The 23,602-nt window shown below is 41.4% G+C and overlaps 1 protein-coding gene across 1 annotated transcript in view; it reads right to left on the reverse strand.

The window, feature by feature from the left end:
- dscaml1 (Down syndrome cell adhesion molecule like 1) overlaps positions 1–23,602 on the reverse strand; it is a 125,415-nt gene that overhangs the window by 13,553 nt on the left and 88,260 nt on the right. The window contains exons 12-28 of the mRNA XM_061827580.1: positions 23,003–23,182; positions 19,989–20,194; positions 18,832–18,928; positions 18,627–18,755; positions 18,385–18,552; positions 18,236–18,306; positions 17,514–17,754; positions 13,293–13,439; positions 12,275–12,430; positions 10,263–10,402; positions 6,359–6,512; positions 3,631–3,748; positions 3,370–3,533; positions 3,185–3,283; positions 1,973–2,161; positions 256–384; positions 15–173 (exon numbers count right to left, since the gene is read on the reverse strand). Of these exons, the coding sequence (XP_061683564.1) occupies positions 15–173; positions 256–384; positions 1,973–2,161; positions 3,185–3,283; positions 3,370–3,533; positions 3,631–3,748; positions 6,359–6,512; positions 10,263–10,402; positions 12,275–12,430; positions 13,293–13,439; positions 17,514–17,754; positions 18,236–18,306; positions 18,385–18,552; positions 18,627–18,755; positions 18,832–18,928; positions 19,989–20,194; positions 23,003–23,182 (2,547 nt within the window). The remainder of the gene's footprint in view (positions 1–14; positions 174–255; positions 385–1,972; positions 2,162–3,184; positions 3,284–3,369; positions 3,534–3,630; positions 3,749–6,358; positions 6,513–10,262; positions 10,403–12,274; positions 12,431–13,292; positions 13,440–17,513; positions 17,755–18,235; positions 18,307–18,384; positions 18,553–18,626; positions 18,756–18,831; positions 18,929–19,988; positions 20,195–23,002; positions 23,183–23,602) is intronic.

Genomic DNA, 23,602 nt, shown 5'->3' on the forward strand with positions numbered 1-23,602 from the left:
GGCAGTCAACTCACTGCCGTCGTAATCCAGCGTTGCAAACTGAGAGCTCTGGTTCCCGCATCCAGCACTGTTACAGGCTTTCATCTTCAGCTCATACCAGGTGGCCTCACGCAGCTCAGCCAGGAACACGTCTTTGGAGGCGTTGGTCCGCACGTTCTGCCAGGCCCACGTGCCTGAAGCAATGCGGTCACGTTGAGACATTTATCAACATATATACCGTTAACAATCATAACCACAGGGATGGAAGTGACTCACCTTTCGGGCGAAACTCGAGTGTCACGGCGCTGATAGGACAGCCGCCGCTGGCCCAGCCCTGCAGGTTGAGGCGGGCGTGGCTGGAGTTGATATGGGTGAATACAGGCTGGTCCTTATTAAACTGGGGCTCTGAGAAATAACCATCATAGGATGCCGATAAATCACATGCGGGCACCGCTGCAGCAGGACTACATACTACATACTACATACTACTACATTTATGTTAATATTCCCAAAGTACTTCATGTAGAACTCAAAATCACATACAGTTAGGTGCATAAATATTCATTCCCAGGTCAGATATGGCATCAAAGGGAATTGTTTTTTGTTGAAATTGAGATTTTTCTGTTAATGGGTATTGTATACTGTTTTGTTTGAAAAAAAAAAAACAAAAAAAAACCAGTACTTGTTGCAACACTAAGCACAGCCATAATTAGCTGGGGTAAAGACAAAAGATTTTAATGTAGGCATTCTGTTTGTTGTAAATATTAGTAAATATCACCAAGGCCTTTGAGACATTCCCATTACTCTTCCCCAAAATTGAGATTTTCAAATGAACTTCACATTCATTGTTTAAAGTATATGTTGTGGTGTTAAAAAGTAGAAATATACATTGGTTAATTCCCCACGCCTATTTTTTCAAAGTATAAAAACTGAAAGCAGATATGCAAACAACCCCAAATGTACACTTGCTGACAGCCTGGAGAAGGACAGGTCGGACTTTTTTGGCCAATGTTAGTATTTAAGGAGGACATGCTGTACTTTGACCTAGCAACAGGATAAATTTAAGAAGCGCTCTAACAAATATACTTGTCTTTTCTGCAAGGTTTTTTATATCATGATATTTCAATATGACAGAGTGGACATGTTTAGAACGACAAAACTCAACTGCATACATTTAAAAGAAGATGAAAATTATGAAACGTAAGGAAAAATATTCATTTGTTCAATATGATAATGAAAATAGAATATTCATGATGAAAGTGACTCATCTTCTCAAATAATATTGTGGACATCAAAATCACAATTTATGGTTTTGTATCATTTCACCACCTACGACCCACATTATAGTTAGCAGAGCAATGCGTGAAGGATGCCAACATCGTCTACATCCAGTGAAAAAAAACATAAGGGAAGCATTTGAAGAGAATTGTCATTGTACAGTATTGGTTTGCGTGCAAAGGTTTCCAGAGAGAGAATCTATGTGATGTACTACATGACACTAAGCGGTCCATTGGACAACTGGTTAGAAAATTTGCATTACACTTACGAGGACCTGGGTTCAAATCCGGGGTCACCTATGTGGAGTTTACATATTCTCTCTGGGTATTCTGGTTTTCTCCCACATCCAAAACATATGCATGGTAGGTTGATTGAGGACTAAATTCCATGTAGGTGTGAATAGTAATCTTGTTCATTTATATGTGCCCTGAGACTGACTGGCAACCAGTTCAGGGATCCAGCATGCCTGCGACACTCGTGAGGATAAAGGGTACAGAAAATGGATGTGTGAATGAAGAACTGTATAACACAGATGCACAAAGGTTTTAGTCCAACAAGATGAGCATTTGGACAATGTGTAAATAACAGGATAAGGGCCAATACAAGGGAAAAAATGATCCTCACGCAGATTATTTTTGATACAGTTCCTGGACCGTCGTAATTAGAATTATTGACGACGGTATATTGTTTGTGTGTTCTTTGAGGGGTGTCTCACCTCGACCGTGGGTCTTGGCTTCGATGATCTCGCTGATGCGTCCCGCTCCGACGCTGTTCTTCGCCGCCAACTTGACTTTGTACCAGGTGCCGCAGCGCAGGTTGTCCAGTTTGAAGGATCGTTCTGTGGAGCTGATGAAGACATCTTTCCACTCCTCTGTGTTGTCCACGGAATACTGCAGCACAAAACCTACATAGAGTGCGCACAAAAAAAAAAAGTACTGGACATTGACAAGATTTTATGGTCTTAAAAATTCATACAAACTAACTCTGAACATCCTTTGACTTTAACTTAGAAGCAAGTGATAAACGGGTACGTCTACATTCCACTAGATGACAGTATTAATCTGTTCCAGTGACCCCCAACAAAACTCAGTTTGAAGGGCAGCCTAATCTTTCTGCAGGTAGCTTTCAGAAACAAGATCTTACTGATTATCTGTGCTGAAGACCCTGATCAATTTATTTTAATATGTAATGTTAAATTAGCTCTATCAAAGAAGAGCACACTTTCTCCTCTTTGGTGACACTTTGAATGAGTCTGTTAAAAATGATGTTAATGTCTGACTGAAAAGTGATTTGTACTTGTTTTCTTCATCTTTTGTTACCAGGTTCAGTTTTAGTATCATTTGTTGAGATATCAAGCACTGTAAACACACTTAGCAGACACTCCCTCATATTGCTAGGCCCGCAGAAACTAATGAGATCCAATATATGAGTTGCCTTTAAAAAGACAATATTTCTCAATTATGACTAGAATTCCCTGAAGAGTATTCATTTAACGTTATTATTATTATTCTTGCAGTGTTATAAAATATCTCTACGTCAAACTTGGAGCTATATATCCAATATTTTGGTTAGATGGCTACAAAAGAGGGGTAAAAATTTTACCAGTGAGTACATAAAGTTGGGAATTATTAATTGTAGACTGTCTTCCAGTTCTCATCTAATTACATTTTACCACTAGGTACTTTTGAGCTAAGATGTTTATATGAGTAGATTATACTCAAATACATTTACTTTTGAGCAAAGTACCATCGTAAAGTAAAAATACTTTATAATGACTAACATGTCGGACCATCAAGTTTCACCATGAGTGCAGTATAAAAAACAACGAGTTAAATGCTTTCTGGTGACTACCCCTATAAAACTCTCAGACTGAAAAAAAGAAACCAATTGATATAAAAAAAAAAAAAAAAAGGCCATCGATTCATACCCCTGATAGAGCTTCCGCCATTATCGCCTGGTATCCAGGCCAGAGTGATGGAGGAAGTGGAGGTCGTGGACACTGTGAGACGAGGCTGGTCTGGAGGAACTGAACATCAGACACACACAATGAATAGACGAGCAAAAAGCTGGGATAACAAAAACACCAAACGGCAGGAACTGCCGGTTCGCCACCTTGCACTAAAAGATTGACGATGATGGTGTCAAAGCCCAGCGTGTTGGTGGCTGTGCAGGTGTAGTAACCAGAATCTTCTGCTTTGACGGTGCGTAGCACAAGGGTGCCGTTAGCCATGATCAGACGCTGTCCATCTAGAGACACTGGGATAGCTGTGTTGTCACTACCCAAGAGAAACACAATACATTTTACATCGTTGTTAATTTTACAACACTGTTCGAATTTTGCCATAGAGGATTCAAATTATTGCCGTTTCTCACCTGTCTTTGGTCCATTTAATGGTTGGTGTTGGTTCTCCAACAGAGCTACAGGGCAGCCGTACCTCTTTCATCCACGGAGTCGTCACTGTACCCCCAAATGACAGGATCTTTGCAGGGGCTAATGGAACATGGGCAAGAAGATATGATTACTTGATGTGTGGAAGGACAACACACTTAATGTTAAGGTCGCCGAGGTCCACAGCGCACTGATCCACATGGCCAAATCAGACTGAACCGCCGTGCAGTCTGTCAGGTTCTGCAACTAGTTTTCATGACGGCAAAGCCTTAGCCACTACTTTCAGTGCAATTTGAAATTTGAATGGCATTTCAATAGCATTTGCTACTTAGCAGGTGAAACGGCAAATCAAAAATCCGTTTTTGTATCACATGAATTGCAACCATAAAATTATATATACATATATATATATATATATATATATATATATATATATATATACACATATAAATAAAATGTGTTTTAGAATTATACTTAAGTGTGGTGAGTCTCTGTCACCAGAATGTATGAGTGAATAGGATGGTTGCAGTTTTTCTGTGTGCATGGGTGAATTGACAGGTGTGTGGGGTGCGACTGTACTTTATTCGTGATTCTCCACTTAAGTTGCATCACTCTGTGTGCTGTTGGCCTGAAACAAGCCTGAGAAAGCTTTTTTTTTTTAACATTGGCTATATGTGCAGCATTATTTGTCATTGAGGGAAAGGAAGTTTAAATGTTCATGTAAAATATATATCAGAATTCATTTTACTACTACAAGGGATTCTGATCTTAAATTATTTGTAATAATTTACAATTCAGTGTTTGAGGTTAAGATGGCCATCTTATTCCTCCACACGAAACTCATCCAAAACCCCGTTTCAAACTATGCTTGCTGCACTGGGGGCTCTGTCATATTGAACAGTAAAAAGGTCCTTCTCACAACTGTTCCCATCTGAAAGGAAATATGTGTCTTGGGAACTGTGTACTGAATAAATAGATGTAAATATGTCTCCCTGCACTATATACGACGGCTCGTACCTTGTGCTAAACCGTAATGTAATGACATTCCCCAGCAAAGTACAGAATTTGAATAATACAAGACGTGACGGAGAATGAGCAGAGAGGATATGATGGGAAAAAAAATCCATCCAATCCGAGGCCTTGTCACCCTCCCACTTATTTTCTCTCGCTCTTAACGCCAGCACTCTAGTGCACTTATGTTCAGGTTGAATGAAGTATCGAGTGGGCAAGTCTGAGGACACTGCCATTTACAGCTGCTTTTTTACAAACACACACACACACACACACACACACACACACACACACACCTGAGCAAACCTTTACAACAAGCAGTCAAAAAAAGAAAAATTAACATAACAGACAGTAGTCCTTCTTAATCTCAATTCCATTATTTTGCCCACCTTTTAATCCAGCTCCCATTGATTTAATTGGGCTCTTCATTGTCTGGTGTATTAAGGCTTTTCCTATCATGGCATTTTCTCTTAGCATTATGCAAGCCCTCAATCATTTCCCTCAGTTCAGAGCAGTTTATCTGGTGCCCTCTGAACCTTTGAGTCAATAGCGCACCTTGCTAAAATGGATGAAAAAAGCCAGTCGCAGACAGTGGTGGGAAGTGCTGTGGAGAAAAAGATTGCGGTAAATGTGATTCAGCCCCCCTGAGGTAATGCTCAATGGTAAGCCTCCAACAATAAATAACTTATCTACCCCCATTTTTAGATATTTAGACGTGTTTTTTTAAAAATACACAATGTGGAATTATTTTCGTTTCATATTTAGCCTAACAGTAAACTTCAACTTTGAATGTCAGTAAACAGCTTGAAGTCTCTTTTTTGAAGAACTAATCACTAGCTGACAAACTCTTTCTTGTAAAAGTGAGTTGTGTGGAGTTTTTTTGTGTTGATATTTAACAAAAATAAAATTGAAAGCTTTACTCTGAGAGTGTTGTACTCTCTGGTGGTCTTCATCGACTGAACGGTGGCATAAAATAGTTGCAGGTTAAGATTCAAAAGATAAACAGTCAAGTGTTTGGTTTGTATTTGTCGTTTTTTTTGTGAAGTGTGTTTTAATTGCCTATTTTGCTGTTTTGCTGGCGTTGGTTTCATCCATCTCATCTGTCAGTTGATTTAAATGTTAAAGGGTTGACTCTTTGTGCCACTTCTGTCTCTTCGTATTCCCCTCAATTCCTCAGCAGCATCTCAGTCATGCTGCAATCACTAAATAATGTAAATAATTAAATCACGAATAGTGTGTGACTACTGTTTTAAATGAGCTTCATATTCACTTGTCAAAAACTCTGTTTGCTCGTCGAATGACAGGTTGCTGTGCATTATATTGGGAACAATGTCATGATGTTTTGACAGGAACTACATGAGACAGTCGAAGGGATGGAATTTGAGCCAATCGGAATTGAGTATTCCCTACGATCTTGCTATAATCATGTGTGGTCTCGACAAACAAACATTGTAGATGCGCTTTGAAACCTTGCAAACATGAATATTTCCCCACACAATAGTTTCAGTTTACAATACATTTCCAGACATGGAGATTTATCAAATCAAATATCATAACTTTCCGTACTTTCCATTCTTGCCTCAGAAAACCCTGGATGATATTGAGTTATAACTATTGATAAGAGTAACTCTACTGTATTCGGCCAGTGGGCTGGTCAGTTTGTCCAAGGTTGAAACCCTGTATCACACAGTGGGACCTCACCCTTGGCGGCGGGCTCAACTGTGACCTTGTCGCTGAAGTTTCCGCGACCTGCAGTGGTGACGGCTGCAGCCCAGATCAAGTACTGCTGCCTGTGGTTGAGGTGGCTGATGCGGTAGAAGACGAGCTCTGGGTTAGCTTCATATTCGCTGGGCATCTGAGTGAATGGGAGAGGACACAGGGAGGCTGTAAGACACTACGCAAGTGACAAATCCTCTCAACAAAACACGTAAACAGCACAATCCAAAGAATTGCACCAAGATTCCACCTTCAAAGACATAATAGGAATTGCAACTATACAGCAACCACCAGTCAGGTCACACAGACCTTCATGCTATTCCACTCCCGATTTTTTTTTTTGTAAGTGTATGATATTCACTGCATCTGATTGGTCACTGACTTTAATATGATTTTTGGGAGGCTAATGAATCTAATATTTGTGTTACATTTTGATGGATACAGGACCACAGATAAAACTGAGGGGGGTACACACACACACACACACACACACACACACACACACACACACATACATATATACAAAGATATATAATAAAATGTCAGATGGGCAGCATGGTGGATCAACTTGTACAGCGCTGGCCTCACAGTTCTGAGGTCCAGGGCTCAATCCCGGACCCGCCTATGTGGAGTTTGCATGTTCTCCCTGTGCCTGCCTGCATTTCCTCCGGGCACTCCGGTTTCTTCCCACATTCCAAAAACATGCAACTTTAATTGGACACTCTAAATTGCCCCTAGGTGTGATCGTGAGTGTGGCTGTTTGTCTCGATGTCCCCCTGTGATTGGCTGGCAACCAGTTCAGGGTGTACCCCGCCTCCTGCCTGTTGACAGCTGGGATTGGTTCCAGCACACCCCGCGACCCTCGTGAGGATAAGCGACAAAGAAAATGGATGGATAATGTCAGCCTGCATTTAATGGAAAATACTCCACTCTGTTTGGCTCTTAAGTACTGCATGTAAATCTAATTGTGATGTCAGTGGTTCAACAAATTGACAGACTGGTCGCCAGTCAATCACAGGTCACAATTAGATAAACAACCTTTCATATTCACACTCACACCTCTGGAAATTTGTTCAATGAACCTAAAATGCAGGTTTTTAGTTTGCAGGAGGAAGTGGGAGTACTAGGAGATAAAAAACAATGTGCAAGCTCTCGACTGTGATTACTTGAACTAGTTTTTAAACATGTATTGTTTGTTGTGGTATGTAAAATTGCACTACATCACAAAGGTGTTTGACTGTGCTCTAAAATATAAGAACAGCTATGATTCAATTCAGTTGTTGCAAACCACTGCAATCTACAGCATAGGATGCATAAAAATAATGATACAATTCTTAAAAGGTTGTATATGGTCCTTATTTGAAGGTATTTACGTGTATTCAAACAAGATGCCGATGTAGGTAGAAACAATGACTAAATAATAAAATAGAAAGGCAATGAGGGAGAGAGAAATATCTTTTATCACAGTATTTTATGTTGGCATGGTAACAAAATCAGTGAGTAAAATCTGGTGGGGTTCCAAACACCGGGTCATACTGTCACTTTACTAGAGAGGCAGAAATAATGTGAATGACTCAGTGAACATCAGTTTAATGTGAACCAAGCCCTCAAGTCCCTCCTTAAGTCAAAAGCGAAGCCGGGTGGGGGCTGGGGTCGCCGAAGGTAGGCTGAGGCTTTTTTTTTGGGGGGGGGGGGTGAGGGGCATAATCTGACTAAACAGAGGTGTGTGCGTGGAGGGATGAGGCTGTAGGGAAGGAGAGGAGTGGGAGAAAAATAGGTCCTCCCAAGGCAGGGTGGAAACAGAGGAAGACAATGGGGAGAAGGACAAATGAATCCGTCAGATATCAAAAACAGTCAGACACTATTTTGACCAATCTATAACAGCCACAACGCACATAAATCTGCACTTGCACCTAAATAGCAACTGAGAGAGAAAGCACACATACAGTGACATAAATTACCTGGAGGTGGATATGTACATAATTGCAGTGTGTTTAACCCAGCCACGTGTCTGCTGTCTTGTCACATCACTGTTTTCTCCAAAAACACATATACTGGGGCGATATGGTGGTGCAGCTGCAGAGTGTTGGCCTAACAGCTCTCAGGACCGGGGTTCAAAACCAACCCTGGCTGAGGGGAGTTTGCATGTTCTCCCCGTGCCTGTGTGAGGTTTTTTTCTGGGCACTCCGGTTTCCTCTCACATTCCAAAATTCAGAATCAGAATCAGCTTTAGCACAACTATAACTCTTATAAGGAAGACTTCCTATTAATTGAATGTCTATTGTTCTTCATCCCTGTTAGTTTGTTTGTTCTTCTCAGTACTCAACATGAATGTTGTACTAGGGCGGCACTGACTGTCGGATACATATTCCTTGTGTGTTGTTACATACTTGGGCATTAAAAAAACATCCATTAATTGGAAATGCCAAATTGCCCTTGGGTGTGATTGTGAGAGGGTGACAGTACTTGTGAGGATAAGCGGCTAAGAAAATGGATGAGTCTATATATATAATGCTATAATGTTCACTAATGTTTTGTACAGCGCAATTACTTTTTGTCCAATTAACTGGTCGTGCAAACAACCTCTCGGAAACATTTTCCACGAGCATTTAAATGTCACCACACCCACCAGTTTGGCACTAATTTACATTTTCGGCGGTCCAGTTGTTTTCAGCCTCGTCAATAAATTTGAGTCTGCTGGCTTTTTTTCAATTCCTGCAGGATACTTCATTCATGATAACATGCTCACATACATGTATGAGCGGAGGAACCCACAAAGGCACGTTTCCTATCCCTCAAACCTCTGTTCATTAGACATTCCCTTCTGCGTAGCCTTCCCCCTGACTGTAACATCCCTTCCCTTCTTCTCCTTTCGTTTTCCAGACTCTGCTCGCATCCATTCGACAGCACAGTGAACCCCCCCCTACACAAACTTTGTACTTTACAACCTCTCACTGACTTACATTTAATTCAATGACTCTCCTGCCTGTGCATTTGTCTCTATACTTGCAGGTGGAGGGTGAGAGGGAGGTACAGGGGGAGTCATGAATGGAAGGATATCAGATTGGAAACAGTACTAGTCAAAAACAGCAGTGGGGGTCGTGAGTGAGCTGAAACGGATATTAAAATATTCCTTAGGCGTGGGGATAGCGGCGATCTAGGGAACAATAGAGCGAGATAATGAAAAGAAGAACAAAAGTACTCCCCGCGCGGTGTGTATACAAACCCCACTTCATACACCGCCCCACCACCACCCCATCCTTCCTTCCTTCCGTCACTCCAGTCGCACTCATTTACATAATAATCATCCTGAACTCTGCATGGGGGCTTCAGATGGACGCATAGATAGATAGATAGATAGATAGATAGATAGATAGATAGATAGATAGGATAGATAGATAGATAGATAGATAGATAGATAGATAGATAGATAGATAGATAGATAGATAGATAGATAGATAGATAGATAGATAGGATAGATAGATATAGATAGATAGATAGATAGATAGATAGATACTGTTGATGTGTGAATGTTAGTTGCATGTGTGTGTGCGCGTGTTTTTCTACTCTGCTTGATGTACAGATGAGGTTGTCCTGGCAACGTGATGAGACACAGATATGCAAATAAGGCAGGAGGGTGAGCTTGCACACGCGCGCACTGCGGTACGAGCAGTGCTCATTTCACACACACGCCTCGTGCGGAGACTGCAGCAAAAAAGTGCACGAACGCATACACAATCCATGCACATTATAATTGAATCAATTGACCTTTATCTTTGCATCATACGGATTACATACAAGATAAAATGGAGGGGAAAAAAGCATTTCCTCCAAACATATGTCATGCTCTAAAATGGTGTCTTCACCCTTTCATTCCCTTTTAACTCACCGGTTGGCCTGATCCGGGGCTCGAGCAGTAGATGGTGTACTTGCGGATGATTCCATTTGGTTTATGAGGAGGTAACCAGGATACCACAACACTGCTGGCAGAGGAGGGCACAGCTTTGATGCCAGCTGGGGGCCCGGGGTCTGGATCATTGAGAGAGCCAGAGACCGTGTCAACCAACTGATGATTGATAAATGTATGCTTACAAAGAACACAAAAACAAAGAACCATCTCAATGTTTTGCAGAGTTTGTCGTTTCATTAAACAACAGTAATTAAATATGCAGTAATGAAATACATACAATTAGACTCCTGTGCAGATTGATCCTTTTAAGTGTAGTGTCCAAGATAATTTATTCACTCATCTGCAGAGAGTGCCTGACAATTAATAAGGGAGGCCTTCATTTTTATGAGGGCAGCACAGAGGCGCAGTTGTTGAGTGATGGCCAAACAGTTCTGAGGACTGGGGATCAAATCCTGGCCCCGCCTGTGTGAAGTTTGCATGTTGTCAACATGCCTGTGTGGGTTTTCTCCGGGCACTCCGGTTTCCTCCCACATCCCAAAAACAGGTATTAATTGGGGACTCTAAACTACCCCTCGGCGTGATTGCTAGCGTGACTGTTGCCTGTCTCTGTGTGCTCTGGGAATGGCTGGCAACCAGTTCTGGGTGTACCCCGCCTGCTGCCGGATGATAGCTGGGATAGGCTCTAGCACTCCTGCGACCCTTGTGAGGATAAGCAGCTCAGAAAATGGATGGATGGATATAAACAAAGAAAGTTAGTAAGCTCCTTTACTTTGCTCAAGATGAGGTCATTCATATCTCAAGGTACCACTGTTTTTACTCACAGTTTAAGTGTTGTTGAACTATGAATCACAACACGTTTAAACAATACTTTGTACTAACAGTTACAAACGAGCTTTAAGACTGTATCTCTATAAACCCCAGATTTTCTATTGTATTCTACTGACTCGATGGTTCAGGTGTACGAATTGAGATACTCAGTGACTTAAAATGGATGCGAGGGCTCAAAGAGGACCATTATGTACCCAAAGCACTGTCACAAGCACGCCCAAGTAAACACATGTATGCACATTGAAAGGGAGCCTCGCAGAAGGCGGTCGTGAATCTCTGTCATCTCGCCTTTTGCGGCAGAGGGGGGCGGGCTGACGATTGCTCTGTTTGCACAACTCTACTATAAACACTTTCGCTTATGACGCACATGGCACCGAGGGCAAAGGGATCAGAAAGATAACGGTGAACGTATGTGAAGAGGTTGCCCCTGGACACAGTGTCGACCCGCATCAAGGGGAAAAAAAAAACGAGCCGCTCAGCCTAGGCTGTTATAAACACACACTCACGCGGGCCCGTGCACATATTTGAAGAGCTACTGCAGTCAGGATAACACAAAGAAAAGGAAAACGGGAAAACAGAATAAAGGCATTTTTTTGGTCTGAAATGACACTTCTTAAAACTCGCTTATACCCCCGCCTGCCTCCTCCCTTGTCGGGGCCTCAGGGAAAGAGCGGAGAGGCGGATCCGGATGTAATCCACAACCCACTGGTGTAAGCACAAAACTAATTCTCCCTAAGCCACAAAGAATTAATCTCTCTCTTGTACGGGGTGCCAGGCGAGAAGTGCTAACAAACAGTAGTGCATTTTCACACGCTAAGACACACTTACTTGCACATGCATCCCAAAACTGGCAAATGTGCTCGTACACACAGGCACACCTCCAATGGACAGATACACACCCCTAGGCTCATCTCTCACACACACACAGAGCCACACACGCGCACACACTTTTTGGCTTCTTAATTCTCATTAGCACTGGTAATGGCACATCAGAGCACAAAGAGGTTTTAATCAGCTACCTCAGCCTTACAAAGAGCCTTTACCCCCCCCCCCCCCCCGCACAAATGCACCTCCCACACTGCAGCTGAAACATCTTAAACCCTTGGATAAAATTGCTTTATCCATGTATGTGTGAAGATAAAACGCATCAAGAGCATACTCACAGTCTTCGCGTGTTTGGATGTACAGGACATTGCTGCGCACGCCATCGCCAGCCTGTGTGTAGGCCAGGACCTGGATGCTGTAGTTGGTGAACTTCTCCAGGTCCCTGAGCTCCACCTGCTCCTTGGTTGTAGTGATGTTCTGCATTTCACCCCACTCTGAAGAGCACAGGTGACAGACTGATGTCAAGAGAGGACACTGGCCACATAGTCAATTGATTTCAAATCACTGTACTGTGTCGTGAGAGAAGAGAGCTGCAGGATAATTATCCAAATTCACATTGTTGATCCTAACTAAAACAGTTATAGTCATGGCTACAGGTGCCAGTATTTTTGGCCATAACTGTATAAAATGACATATACTTATTTCCAGCTAACTGACATGAAATATGATCAGGCTTTTCCAGTTTAAAATCAACTAGGATTACCAAAAAATATTTTTACGTGCTATCTGCTACAAAAATGAGAGAACGTTTTTTTTTTTAAGCAAGTGTGTACGATAATGTGCAATACAAATGGCACTCATGGAGTACTAATGATTTTAGCCATGACTATATAAATGCTCTTTCTCTTGATGGCAGAAAGTACAATTAACCTGTGTATTCATGCGTTGCTATTTGTACAACAGAATAAGACACAGCTCACACAATGAGTAAGTAGTAGTGAGTAAATATATAAGTAAATTGGAACAAGATTTTCTTTAATACAGTAAATACATGTGATATTTTCTTTGGTGGTACGTCATAAAATATTCATGATGTAGCGGCGACTGGTCAATAGGGTTGCAGGGGTGCCACCCTATAACTCAACTCAGTCACACAAAGAAAAAAAAAAAAATAATAAAAATGAAAAGTTAAAATAAAATGACCTATTTTTAGATGAGGAGGATACATATACTGTATTTAATGATGTGTAAAGCTTCATTCATCTCTGTTGTCTGGTTTTTTAATGAGTCAGTCTGGGGCGCAAAAATCTTTATCAATTACCTTAAGGTTGGAAAACACTGGTTTAAGCAACACACCTCCATCAGGGAAGACGGCCCAAAAGACGACACGGTAGCCCTTTAAAACTCCATGTAGAGTCATCCTGGGGGGTTCGGCCCAAGAGATGACAGCCTCATCCGATGTGACAGAGATGGCGCGCACATTCTGAGGAGGCTGGCTGGGAACTGGGAGAGCAGTGGGAAAAGGACAGGTTGAAGAACTCAGGCATTTTAAGTTTAATGTTATCTTAACAATTAGGAACAGCTTGTTTGGTCATGACTTGAATCAAATGCCCAAAACATTACCTTTCAAGGTTCTCTTTTTATTGAAAGAAAACAGAAATTTTAAAAAGTGTGAGCATCTATTGTACACTATCATGTGGTATTTTCTTTTCAAATCCAACAAAGATGTAACTTAAGAGTGGTGTGTGTGTGTAAATAACTTTAGAATGTCTGCTAGCCTAATGCTAACACAAAACATCATAGACATGCTGACAAAACTGCCATCAGTGTCGCAGTAATAATAACCCTTTAACCAATGGATATTTGAAAACAAACGGAGCCACAACCCATGTAGACAGAGAATCTAACAATACTCACAGGATATATTCTCAATCTTTTGTATAAAAAATGAGTAATGTGTGTACCTGGAACAGATTAATGGCATTTCTATTCACTTAAAGTAAAAAAAAAAAAAAAAAAAAAAAGTTCAGTTATGTGAGTGAAATAATGCATATAGTACATTTCGGCATGTTCCCACTAATACATTATACTTGAGTATGGCGTCATCTTAATGAAAAAAAAAAATTAAAAGGAAGTCTTGGTCAAGGTTTGAGAGTAAATCAAGAGAGTGTGTAACGAGTGACAGATTGAAGTATAATTAGAGAATCCCTAATGGACGTTTCCGCTGCAAAGCAGTGGTGATTCAACAAGCTTGCAAAATGTATCCCAGTTTTTTTCTGAGCACAAGCCTCGCTCTCTTCTAACTTGTCCAGGTGTCCCTTCTGAAGCATTGGCCTTTCAGGGGTTGAATAACGCACAGCGTTGATAATGAACAGAAGTCGACTTGTGCAGGGACGTTTTGAGGGGCAGGAAGAGAGGAAGAGCTCGGACTGAAAGACACGAGATTGGGCCAAGTCCGCCAGGGCCGTTATTCTGGGCAGCTGGCGTGGAGGGCGGAGGTGGGGAGGAGGACGGAGGAAGTGATGAAACTGGGCCTTGCATGAATAGACCTTTGGGCTACAAGTGTAAATAATTTGGATCCAGGTATAAATGGTGAGGGCCGACGAGCGTTTACTTAACACTGGATAAATGAAGGAAAAATGTTGGTGAGGAAGAGTAAAAATTAACCGTGATTATTTGTTGGATTTTTCAAAAGACAACAAAAAATGAAGAAACGCTGCAAAACGTCAGGCATTTTTTTGACTGCAGGGAGGAGGGCTAGAAGAAGAAAGGAGGAAGGGAGGAAGAGAGTGAAAAGCAGAGGAAGGAAAAAAGATGAAAAGAAGAGCAGGGAGACAAAGCGCTCAGCTGCAGATAATTACAGCAGGAAGCAGGCTGAGGGAGAGACGGACCGACAGACAAGCTAATTATAATTATTTTTAGTATGCTTGTTGTTATCACTATTATCATAATGGCCATCAATATCACTGTCGCCACGGTGACAGCCACAGGGAAGCGCTGGAGGGCTTGGCTGCTCTGGACCAATGGGGCTCAGCCAACTGTTCACTGTGTGTGCGCTTACTGTATATGTCTGTGTTTTCATAAGGAGATGGCCTGTTTTGGGGGAAAAAATGTTTTTAATGCAATATATAAACTATGGATGGAATCTGAACAAAGACACCTCTTGTTTAGTGGGAGCAAAAGTCAAAATACTGCAACTACAGGACCCGTGGTGGGTCGCGCGTGATTTTACCTAACAACAACAAAAAAGGTTAAAAAGGAAGCAGCAGTGGCATGATGGTGGTCCCCTTTTAAATCTGAACTTTAGGCTCAATTAGAATTCTTGTGTGTTTCTAGAACACAGGACTACGTACTTTTATACTCGTTATGCATAAAGACCAACAAAAAACTGACCTATTCTGATGGTTTGTTGCTCCAAAGTGGGAGGTGACATCCCACTGATATTCACATGAGCATGAAATAATAATAATCATTTTCAACAGGTGTTTGTGTATTTCTACTTCTTCCTGACTCACAACTAAACCATTTAATTCACTATCGAATCAAATTGAATCACCACGGAAAGAATCAAAATCAAATTCAATCGCAAAGTAAAGATTCAAACACTGAATCGAATTGTGAGGTTCTTAACAATAATCACCTCGAGTGGATATCATTTTTTTTCCTGCTTGCTTGTTGGAGGCGGAAATTTCTGTCTAATTTTGGGTCACCCCTAGCTCTTAAAATTAACATCATGAAAACAGTTATTACTGGACCATTGGTGCATTAGTTGGGTGATATTTTGAACTTCAATTGTGGTATTATGCTAAGGGGAGGCACGCGACAAGAACCATTTGGAAGTTGGTCCAATAAATGTTCAAGACAAGAGCTTATCAATTTATTTTTTAATGTGCTTTCCTACTTCTTATCCATTACGTCGGATGGAAAATAGAGTGGATATAAAAGGTCTGCACACCCCTGTTTAAATGCCAGATTAGGGGTCAGGCTGTGACATAAAAAATGAGACCATGATGAATAATTCCTACACATTATGTGACATTAATTACATTATTATTATATTGAACAACTCAAGTGAAACTGTTTTTTTCAATATTTTCCAAGGGAAGTAAAAATGTGGTTGCACAGTTTTGCACACTATTCTCTTAAAACTGGGACAATACTGTGTTCAGAATTAACGAATCAAATTCAAACTCATGTTCAATGGGAGTCAGCATACATCTGACACAAATTAAAGCGCTTACTATTAACCCCAAATAAAGTTCAGATGTTATAATGGGATTTTCCTGACTTTGTTTTGCTTTCTAGTAAAGACGCTTGAAGATTTTTGTGCTGACACTGACTGCTATTTGCTTAAGGCCTCAGTTCCACCTGAAGGAAAACAGCCCAAAGCATGATGCTGCCGCCATCATGTAGCATGGATGCACCGTGTACTGTCGGTATCATCACCTTTTAGTAATGAGCACTCTTGCGTTTCTGGCTAGCATACATTTTGGAATTACAGGCAAAAAGTTCAACGTTGGCTTTATTGAACTAGAAAACATTTTCCAAGATGTGTTTTGGAGATTTTGCTGTGCTCCAATGTGAGGGGAGTCACGAATGTAGGAGAGTCTGCGTAGATTATTATAGGTAGTGTAAAAAAAAAAAGTTAGAATACACAGTAGTGATAAGATCTGTTGGGCTTTAAAGAACTAAGAAAAAGTATTTGTTTGAGTCAGTGGCAGATGCGACAAATCCACATGATTGAATGATCAGAATTGTACCACGTCTGCTCCACTTTGAGCCAAAACCCTAGTTACAGTCCATCGCTTCCATCTTAAAACACACCTCACCTATTGCAATAATTATTGTTGGATTGAATAATTTCCATTAATCAGTTCAACTTTTAAAAGGTATTTTCAGTAAAGCATCGATCTAATCAGCTAACAAAAAGGAATCAGTTCACTAAAGAGTAGCTTGCACATTACAACATCTAAAGTGAGCAAATGTTTGGCCCTGTTGAGCTGAAATAAAACCATCAATAAGATCTGTTGTAGTTGTTTATTTCCATCTAATCACACAGCTCTTTATCGCCGCACTCCTTTGTGCACCGCTTGGGTACGAAAGCTTTGGTTTACAGCAGGCAACATTCATTCTTGTTAGAATGTAGTGAACGCAGTGATTTTTCAGTGAAAAAAAGATGGAGCAACGTGACACAGTTCAGACGGCGAGAAAGCGACACGGAATGTGCAGTAACTGTGAATCAAAGCTGGTGGATGGGTGACAGTTTACTCTTCCACTTGCTCATGCGGCACCGTGCTGTTAGAAAAGCATCAATTATGGCGGCTGGTCACCAAAGCAGTCCATTTTTACACTTGAAAAAAGCAAACATTTCCTTTTTGTTATTGTGCCGTCGTTTGCAACAGTGCAGAAGTGCACTTTATTATACTGAGAGGTGTTTGGCTTGTAATGTAGCACAGTAAATTGACTGAATGACACTACAAAACAGTATCGATTGTAAAATTGGGCTTTTTTTGTTGACACATTACACTGTGCATGTGCACCCATTGTTATGGTCTATCAATGATGATGGGTCCTTACCGTCTTCAAGTGTGGTCGCGTTGATCTCAGAGCTGGAGGGCCCGGTACCAGCTCTGTTGAAGGCCTGAACCACCACTCCGTACTGTGCAAACTTCTTGAGGTTGTCCAACGTGTACACCTCACTGTCTCCGGTGGCCTTCATCTCCACAATGCTGTATTGGCCATTGCTGCCTGGGCCGTTCTCTCTGTAACCGATTTGGTAACCTCGGATCACTCCGTTTTGGAGTTCCTTTCTGGGAGCCTGTGGGGTGGAATGAAGTGAGGTAAAGCTACAATCTGCGATTCCTGGCCTGGCACCCCCTAGAATTCAGTCTTATAACAAAGCCATTGTCACTTCGATATGACGTAGGCTCGATTTCTGCTTTATTTGTGGTTCAGTCGACCTGTGCCCTGTCCATAAATGGGACTGCATGTTTGTAGGTAAAATACATCATTTTAGAGTGCCACCAAGTGATCCCGTGCAAGAACGTATAGGATAGTCATTCAATATATTAAAAAAAAAAAACTAAAATATTGAAAAATATAGCAAGGTGCGAGAACCTGATTGTCCTAACCAGCATTTTCTCAACTATTCTTGTTAACTTGACTTTCATCACAATAACATCAACTAAAAAAATATTTGTTAATGTGGCTTTTACTACTAGTACTACTTCTATTAGTACTTCTACTGAAGGTACACAATGAGTAGTTTTGCCACCTCTTCAGTCAACAAAAATCATTACCTTCCAAGTAACCCTGATACTCTGAGAGGTCACCGGCTGCAGGATCACATCCATGGGAGGACCATCAGGCTCTGCAAAAACAGAGAGGGCCCCATTTGTCACACAGCCACACTAACATTGTAATGTTCCGCACGTTCCCATGTACTTACGAGCTTCTTCCGTGCTAATGGTGAGCTCCTTACTGGCCTCGCTCTTGCCGATGGCATTGTAGGAGTACATGCGAATGCTGTAGACGGAAGCCGGGTGGAGGTCCACAATGTTGGCCTGATTGTTAGTGGGGGAGATGTTTCGAGTGGCATGCTTCAACTCCCAGTTATCTGAAAAAAAGATGGCAGTTTCCTTTCAATCTACAGATTCAATGATCCCATTTTTCTGCAGTACTTGTACATACCAGTCTTGTTCTTATACTCAATGTCATAGGAAGTGATGACGCTGTTCCCGTCAAACCTCTGCGTCCATCGCAGGTTCATACTGCGATCTTTCACTTCTCGCACCTCCAGCTCTGGAGGGTCTGGGGGCTCTGAGGAATAAGCAGTGTGAATGGAACCAACGGAGATGTAGACACATTTGATGTTCATCTGCACAAACAGGAGCACCTTGCACAGTGAGCTGAATGAGGCCTCGTCCTTCGCCGTACGAGTTGATGGCGTGACAGGAGAAGAAGACTGAGTCCTCACGCTCTGCTGGTTTCAGCTTTGAGTAGACATGTAGACATAGCAGAAATCAAACCAACTGCCTCTGAGGATCTAATGAAGGTGGTGTGGTTAAGATCTACACGGCAATGCAAACATAAAGTCCTTTCGTTTTCTGCTTGCTTTTTTGACTGGGCCAGAGTTGGAAGACGCTTTAGCATCCGTATCAATACTGATTTTTCTGATTTCAAATACTTGCATATCCCCACCAAGACGTATTTTTCCCCATCACTGTTCAGTTACAAGCAACTAGAGGGTTGGAACAAGCGTGCCTAGCAAGAAACGTTTTAAATAAGGAGTGGTTCCAGATAAAGATGCAAACCCATGGGATACTTTTCACTTTGTTAACATTGCAGAATTAGGAACTTGGTTCTCGGTAGAAATTTTCAATATTATCAAATCATGTGCAACATGCCTACCAACAACAGCATGCGCAATCTGCAAAAGTGAACATGCAATTTAGCTCCCGCTATTTGGGATCGTTGTAAACGATGAAAGTCTTGGTAAATCACATGCAACAAGCCCACAAAGTAGCATTCACCATCTGTAGCGTGAGCACGCAATTTTGCGCTATTTATTTGGCATCTGAGTAAATGAGGCCCTTTACGCTGAGATAATACTGACCATTTCTTTAGCTATAAGTGATGTCAAAGCCTCACACTTGAAAAGCATCCACTCAGTGTTTTGATGTCAACTCTATACTGCTCGATCCCTCTAGGGAGGATATTCGCATAGTATTTGAAGACTACCGAGATGTGTTAAATTATTAATTATATTTGGCAATTCATTTCGTTCTTTGCCACATCACCCCAGAAACATCATCTCTCAGCATGCACATGCAATCACTTGGGGAATTGCAAATGCCAGTTATTTTTCTAACAATGTTGAAAAGATTTTCTCCAACTTGAAGAAAACACTTGAAGTGACTGAGTGATTTCGCAACTTGCACCCTCACTTGTGAAAACAAAGTGCAAAGATTTGTCAAGCGAGAGTCACAAAGTCGCCATTGTCTGCATTCACAAGCCGAGCCCTCAACGAGGCCGAGGGTAACCGTTCCTTACCTTGAGAGTGGATAAGACCTCATCAGTCTTCTCGTTGGGGCTTGTGGTAATGGAGTAGCGGGGATTGCGGTCAGGGTCAATGACCGTGTCGCCTCTCTCCCAGCGAATGATGATGGGCCATTCTCCCCTGGCTGTGCAGTTCAGCTCCTTAACGTGACCCTTCTTGGCCATAGTGGTGTTGGGGTGACTTGTGATCATGGCTGGGACTGTAGCGAGGAAGGCAGAAAACAAGGAGACAGGATGAAACGGTGGCAGTGAGCAGTGACGGTAGAATGACGGACAGACAAGAAAGTGAGTGGATAATAAGCAGGGTCTTAAAAGGAGGTGAAGGAGCAGTGAGGGCCAAGGAAGGAGAGTGAGCCTTTAAGCGGTGGAGTCGAGAGTGGCCAAGTTCCAGTGATGAAGAGCAATGATCAATGAGGTAAAGTCAATAAACCTCCTCTCTCATTCTCCGATAGTTAACATCGAGGTCTCGGTGAATGAAGAGGCAAAAGCGATACACTCTGCCTCCCTCTGTACACACAGTCAGTTGCGCACTCAATCTTCTTTCACACACAATATCGACCCGAGGACGGAGGTTCTGGTGTTTTGTTTTCATCACTTATTCATCTCACCCTAGCCTCTTTTGCCACTGAACCAAACAGACAACAGTGAGGGAGGCAGAGGACAGGAACGGTTCAATCAATAGCACTAAAACCCAGAGTAAAGCAAGAGGCGGGTGGGTGTGGAGTGACCCCATGGTAGAACACGTATTCATACACTTGTGCCAGCGTGCCGTGGTGTCAAATGTGCCAGGAATCATCCGTTAACATCTCTTTTCTCAGTGGCGCTGTCAGGTAAGGTCATTGTCCGGCACGATGAATCTAATCTCAGTCACTTGTTCACTTCATAATGGCGGCTTGAGTGCGGCGTGTCGTCCTCCAGCACTCTCCTCATACTTTTTCATTATGCGGGCCGTTACTGACGGCGGGGGCAGGCCGTGCTGATGGATTGCAGATAATGATTATGCTCAAAGTGTTTTTGATTGTCTGTAGACAGATCTCGTGGGTTCAGGGGATCAATTGTTCACTTGCTCGACATTCTTCCAACCGATCCGATACACACACACACACATACATATACACGCACACACACACACACACACACACACACCACACACACACACACACCACACACACACACACACACACACTCACTCACGCAAACTCGTTTTAAATTAGCTGTCTTAGCAGGTTTCTTCCAACCTGTTTGTCTTATTCTTTGCCTTTTGAATCTCGGAAAGAATTGGTTGTCTTTTGTAAGACACATTTGAGGTAGTGAGTTCACTATAGATTTGTCTAACATGTGGTGTGCATAAAATGTCCAACAAAAACACAACCAGAAACAGTTTTTTTAGCTAAAGTGTTGCCTTGAGATACTAGTTTAATTTTATCAGTGACCACACTCGTAAAACAGTTGTCTCTAAAATCATCTCTCTCGACATGAATTCAAATGCCTATAATTATTCTATATAATCTATTTTATAAAATAAAAACAAATAAATAAAAAAGGTAGTGTTTTTAATAAGGAAAAATAGGCACTTCATAAAATTGTATTTTATGAAAACATACAGCTAAATAAATAGACTGATAAGAATGAATCAGTTTTTTTGCTTCAATTCAATAGATGTACTGACACTTCTTGTGTGCGTATTTGGCCACCTTGAATTATCTGTATACATGTGATGTTCCACTGTTTGTGTTCAAACATCCGCTCCTTAATTGGTTATAACAGTGCGACACCGATGCTATTTGTTTGCTAGTCAAAGGCATTTGGATTTTTGCAGCTTGAAGGTAAAACTGGCTTACAAATCAAAGATGTGTTAGTTTTAAATGTGCAAAAACCCCAAATTTTTCATTGATTTACACAAATGGGTCAAAATCATTCTGTGAGAAAGTTTAGGGTCAGTTGAATGCTAAGTGCAAAAAAGGCAAAACACTTAAAAACCACCGGATGAGCTTCCAAGGCGTTTTAAGCGAGCCTGTCTCACCTGTTGCCAAGCCTTACAAATACAGTCAATAAAATATGCGCATAAAGTGGTTTACAACAATACTTAACTGGAGAACTCTATCTTCTAAATGTATGGTGTAACAGTGGATGAAATACCAAAGCTTAGAGTTAATGTTGCCAAAGTGTGCATGTACAGTGAATATAATTTTCAACTAAATGGGAGGGTAGGATGAGCCTAAACCTCACAATATCCCCCTCTCTTTCATATTTTAATGAACGTCCTTCCATGACCCTTTTCCTATTAGTGGGCAAATAGTCCAATGCTTGGCTAATAGTATTTCCCAATGATAGTGACGTATATTTATATATAATTTTACATATCAATGATTAAAATGAAATCTTTTAAACACGAGGAAAAGACATATTAGAATAGTTTGAAAAGGGTCATTCTGAACATTTCCAACCCATATTGACTTGGAAACCTAAACCTAGGGACATCAAAGATTTAAAACAAATGGTAAAAAAAAAAATATGCAAGGGGCCCTTTAAATACACAAAGTGAAATTATCATTGTTTTGTTTTCTTTTTTTTTTTTCCATACAGCGCTCAATGACCGACCACACCTGGAAAAAACATTTAAGTTGGGTCACTTGTATTTCAAGGCACCGCTTTATATACCCGAGTGGGAAATATTCAAATTGCAGGGAGACTTATTGCATTTATTTCATACTTGAGATGTACTTAAAAGTTATCTGAGTCAATATTCCTCAGTCACTTTTCTTTATAATACTGTCAACTGCTGCAGCTGATATGTACTATAGGGAATTTTATGGCTGTATAAAAAATATTGTCTCCAATGGGATACAGGAAAGTGAAGCAGAGTATTACGCGATTGCAGACACCGAGAGAGAGAAAGAGAGAGAAGCTACTCTACTAGCACTGTGGGATTGTCTTAGTCTTCTAAGGGTACTTTTGGGTCTGAGTAATTGAGTTGAGTTTATATAGTTAAGAGTTTATATACTCACTCTTAACAGTGAGCACCATGCTCTTGCTGATATCGGAGCCCACCCCGTTGGAGGCCTGACACAGGTAGAAGCCTCGATCCTCCTCCAGTACGTGACGGATCAGCAGCGAACCGTTGTTCATGATCTGTATCCGGCCCGTCAGAGGCACAGGGTGGTACTGCTGTGGGTTCCCGATACCCGCTGAGCCAAAATACAAAGGATAGAGAAGTGGAAATGTTGGAGTGCTCTCACCTGACATAATAGCACCTTGACTCTTTGGAAAAAGATAGGAAAAGGTTTTTGTTTGGTGAAAGTGTAAAATTGGGGCTTGCAAGTGCCATTACTGTGTGTACAGTGAGTTTGAATGAGCTGGTATATTGCTTTTATAGAGCCCAAGCTGAACTTGACAAAAGATGCAGGTCAAGGGTTTAAACTGTTAGTTTGATTAGTTATTTAAATAATATAGGCTACTGTGTTTTGTTTCCAAGCATACACTGTAAAATGAAGCACGAAAATTGTGAAGACTCAAGCCATTGTGGCTGCTCTCAAACAATGTGGGCATGTCTATTGAATGTGCAGGAAACACAACCTGCTTAACAGTCAGCTTTCAATAAAATACCA

The sequence above is a fragment of the Syngnathoides biaculeatus genome, chromosome 8 (assembly GCF_019802595.1).
Source record: "Syngnathoides biaculeatus isolate LvHL_M chromosome 8, ASM1980259v1, whole genome shotgun sequence".
In the NCBI taxonomy this organism is placed as follows: Eukaryota; Metazoa; Chordata; class Actinopteri; order Syngnathiformes; family Syngnathidae; genus Syngnathoides; species Syngnathoides biaculeatus.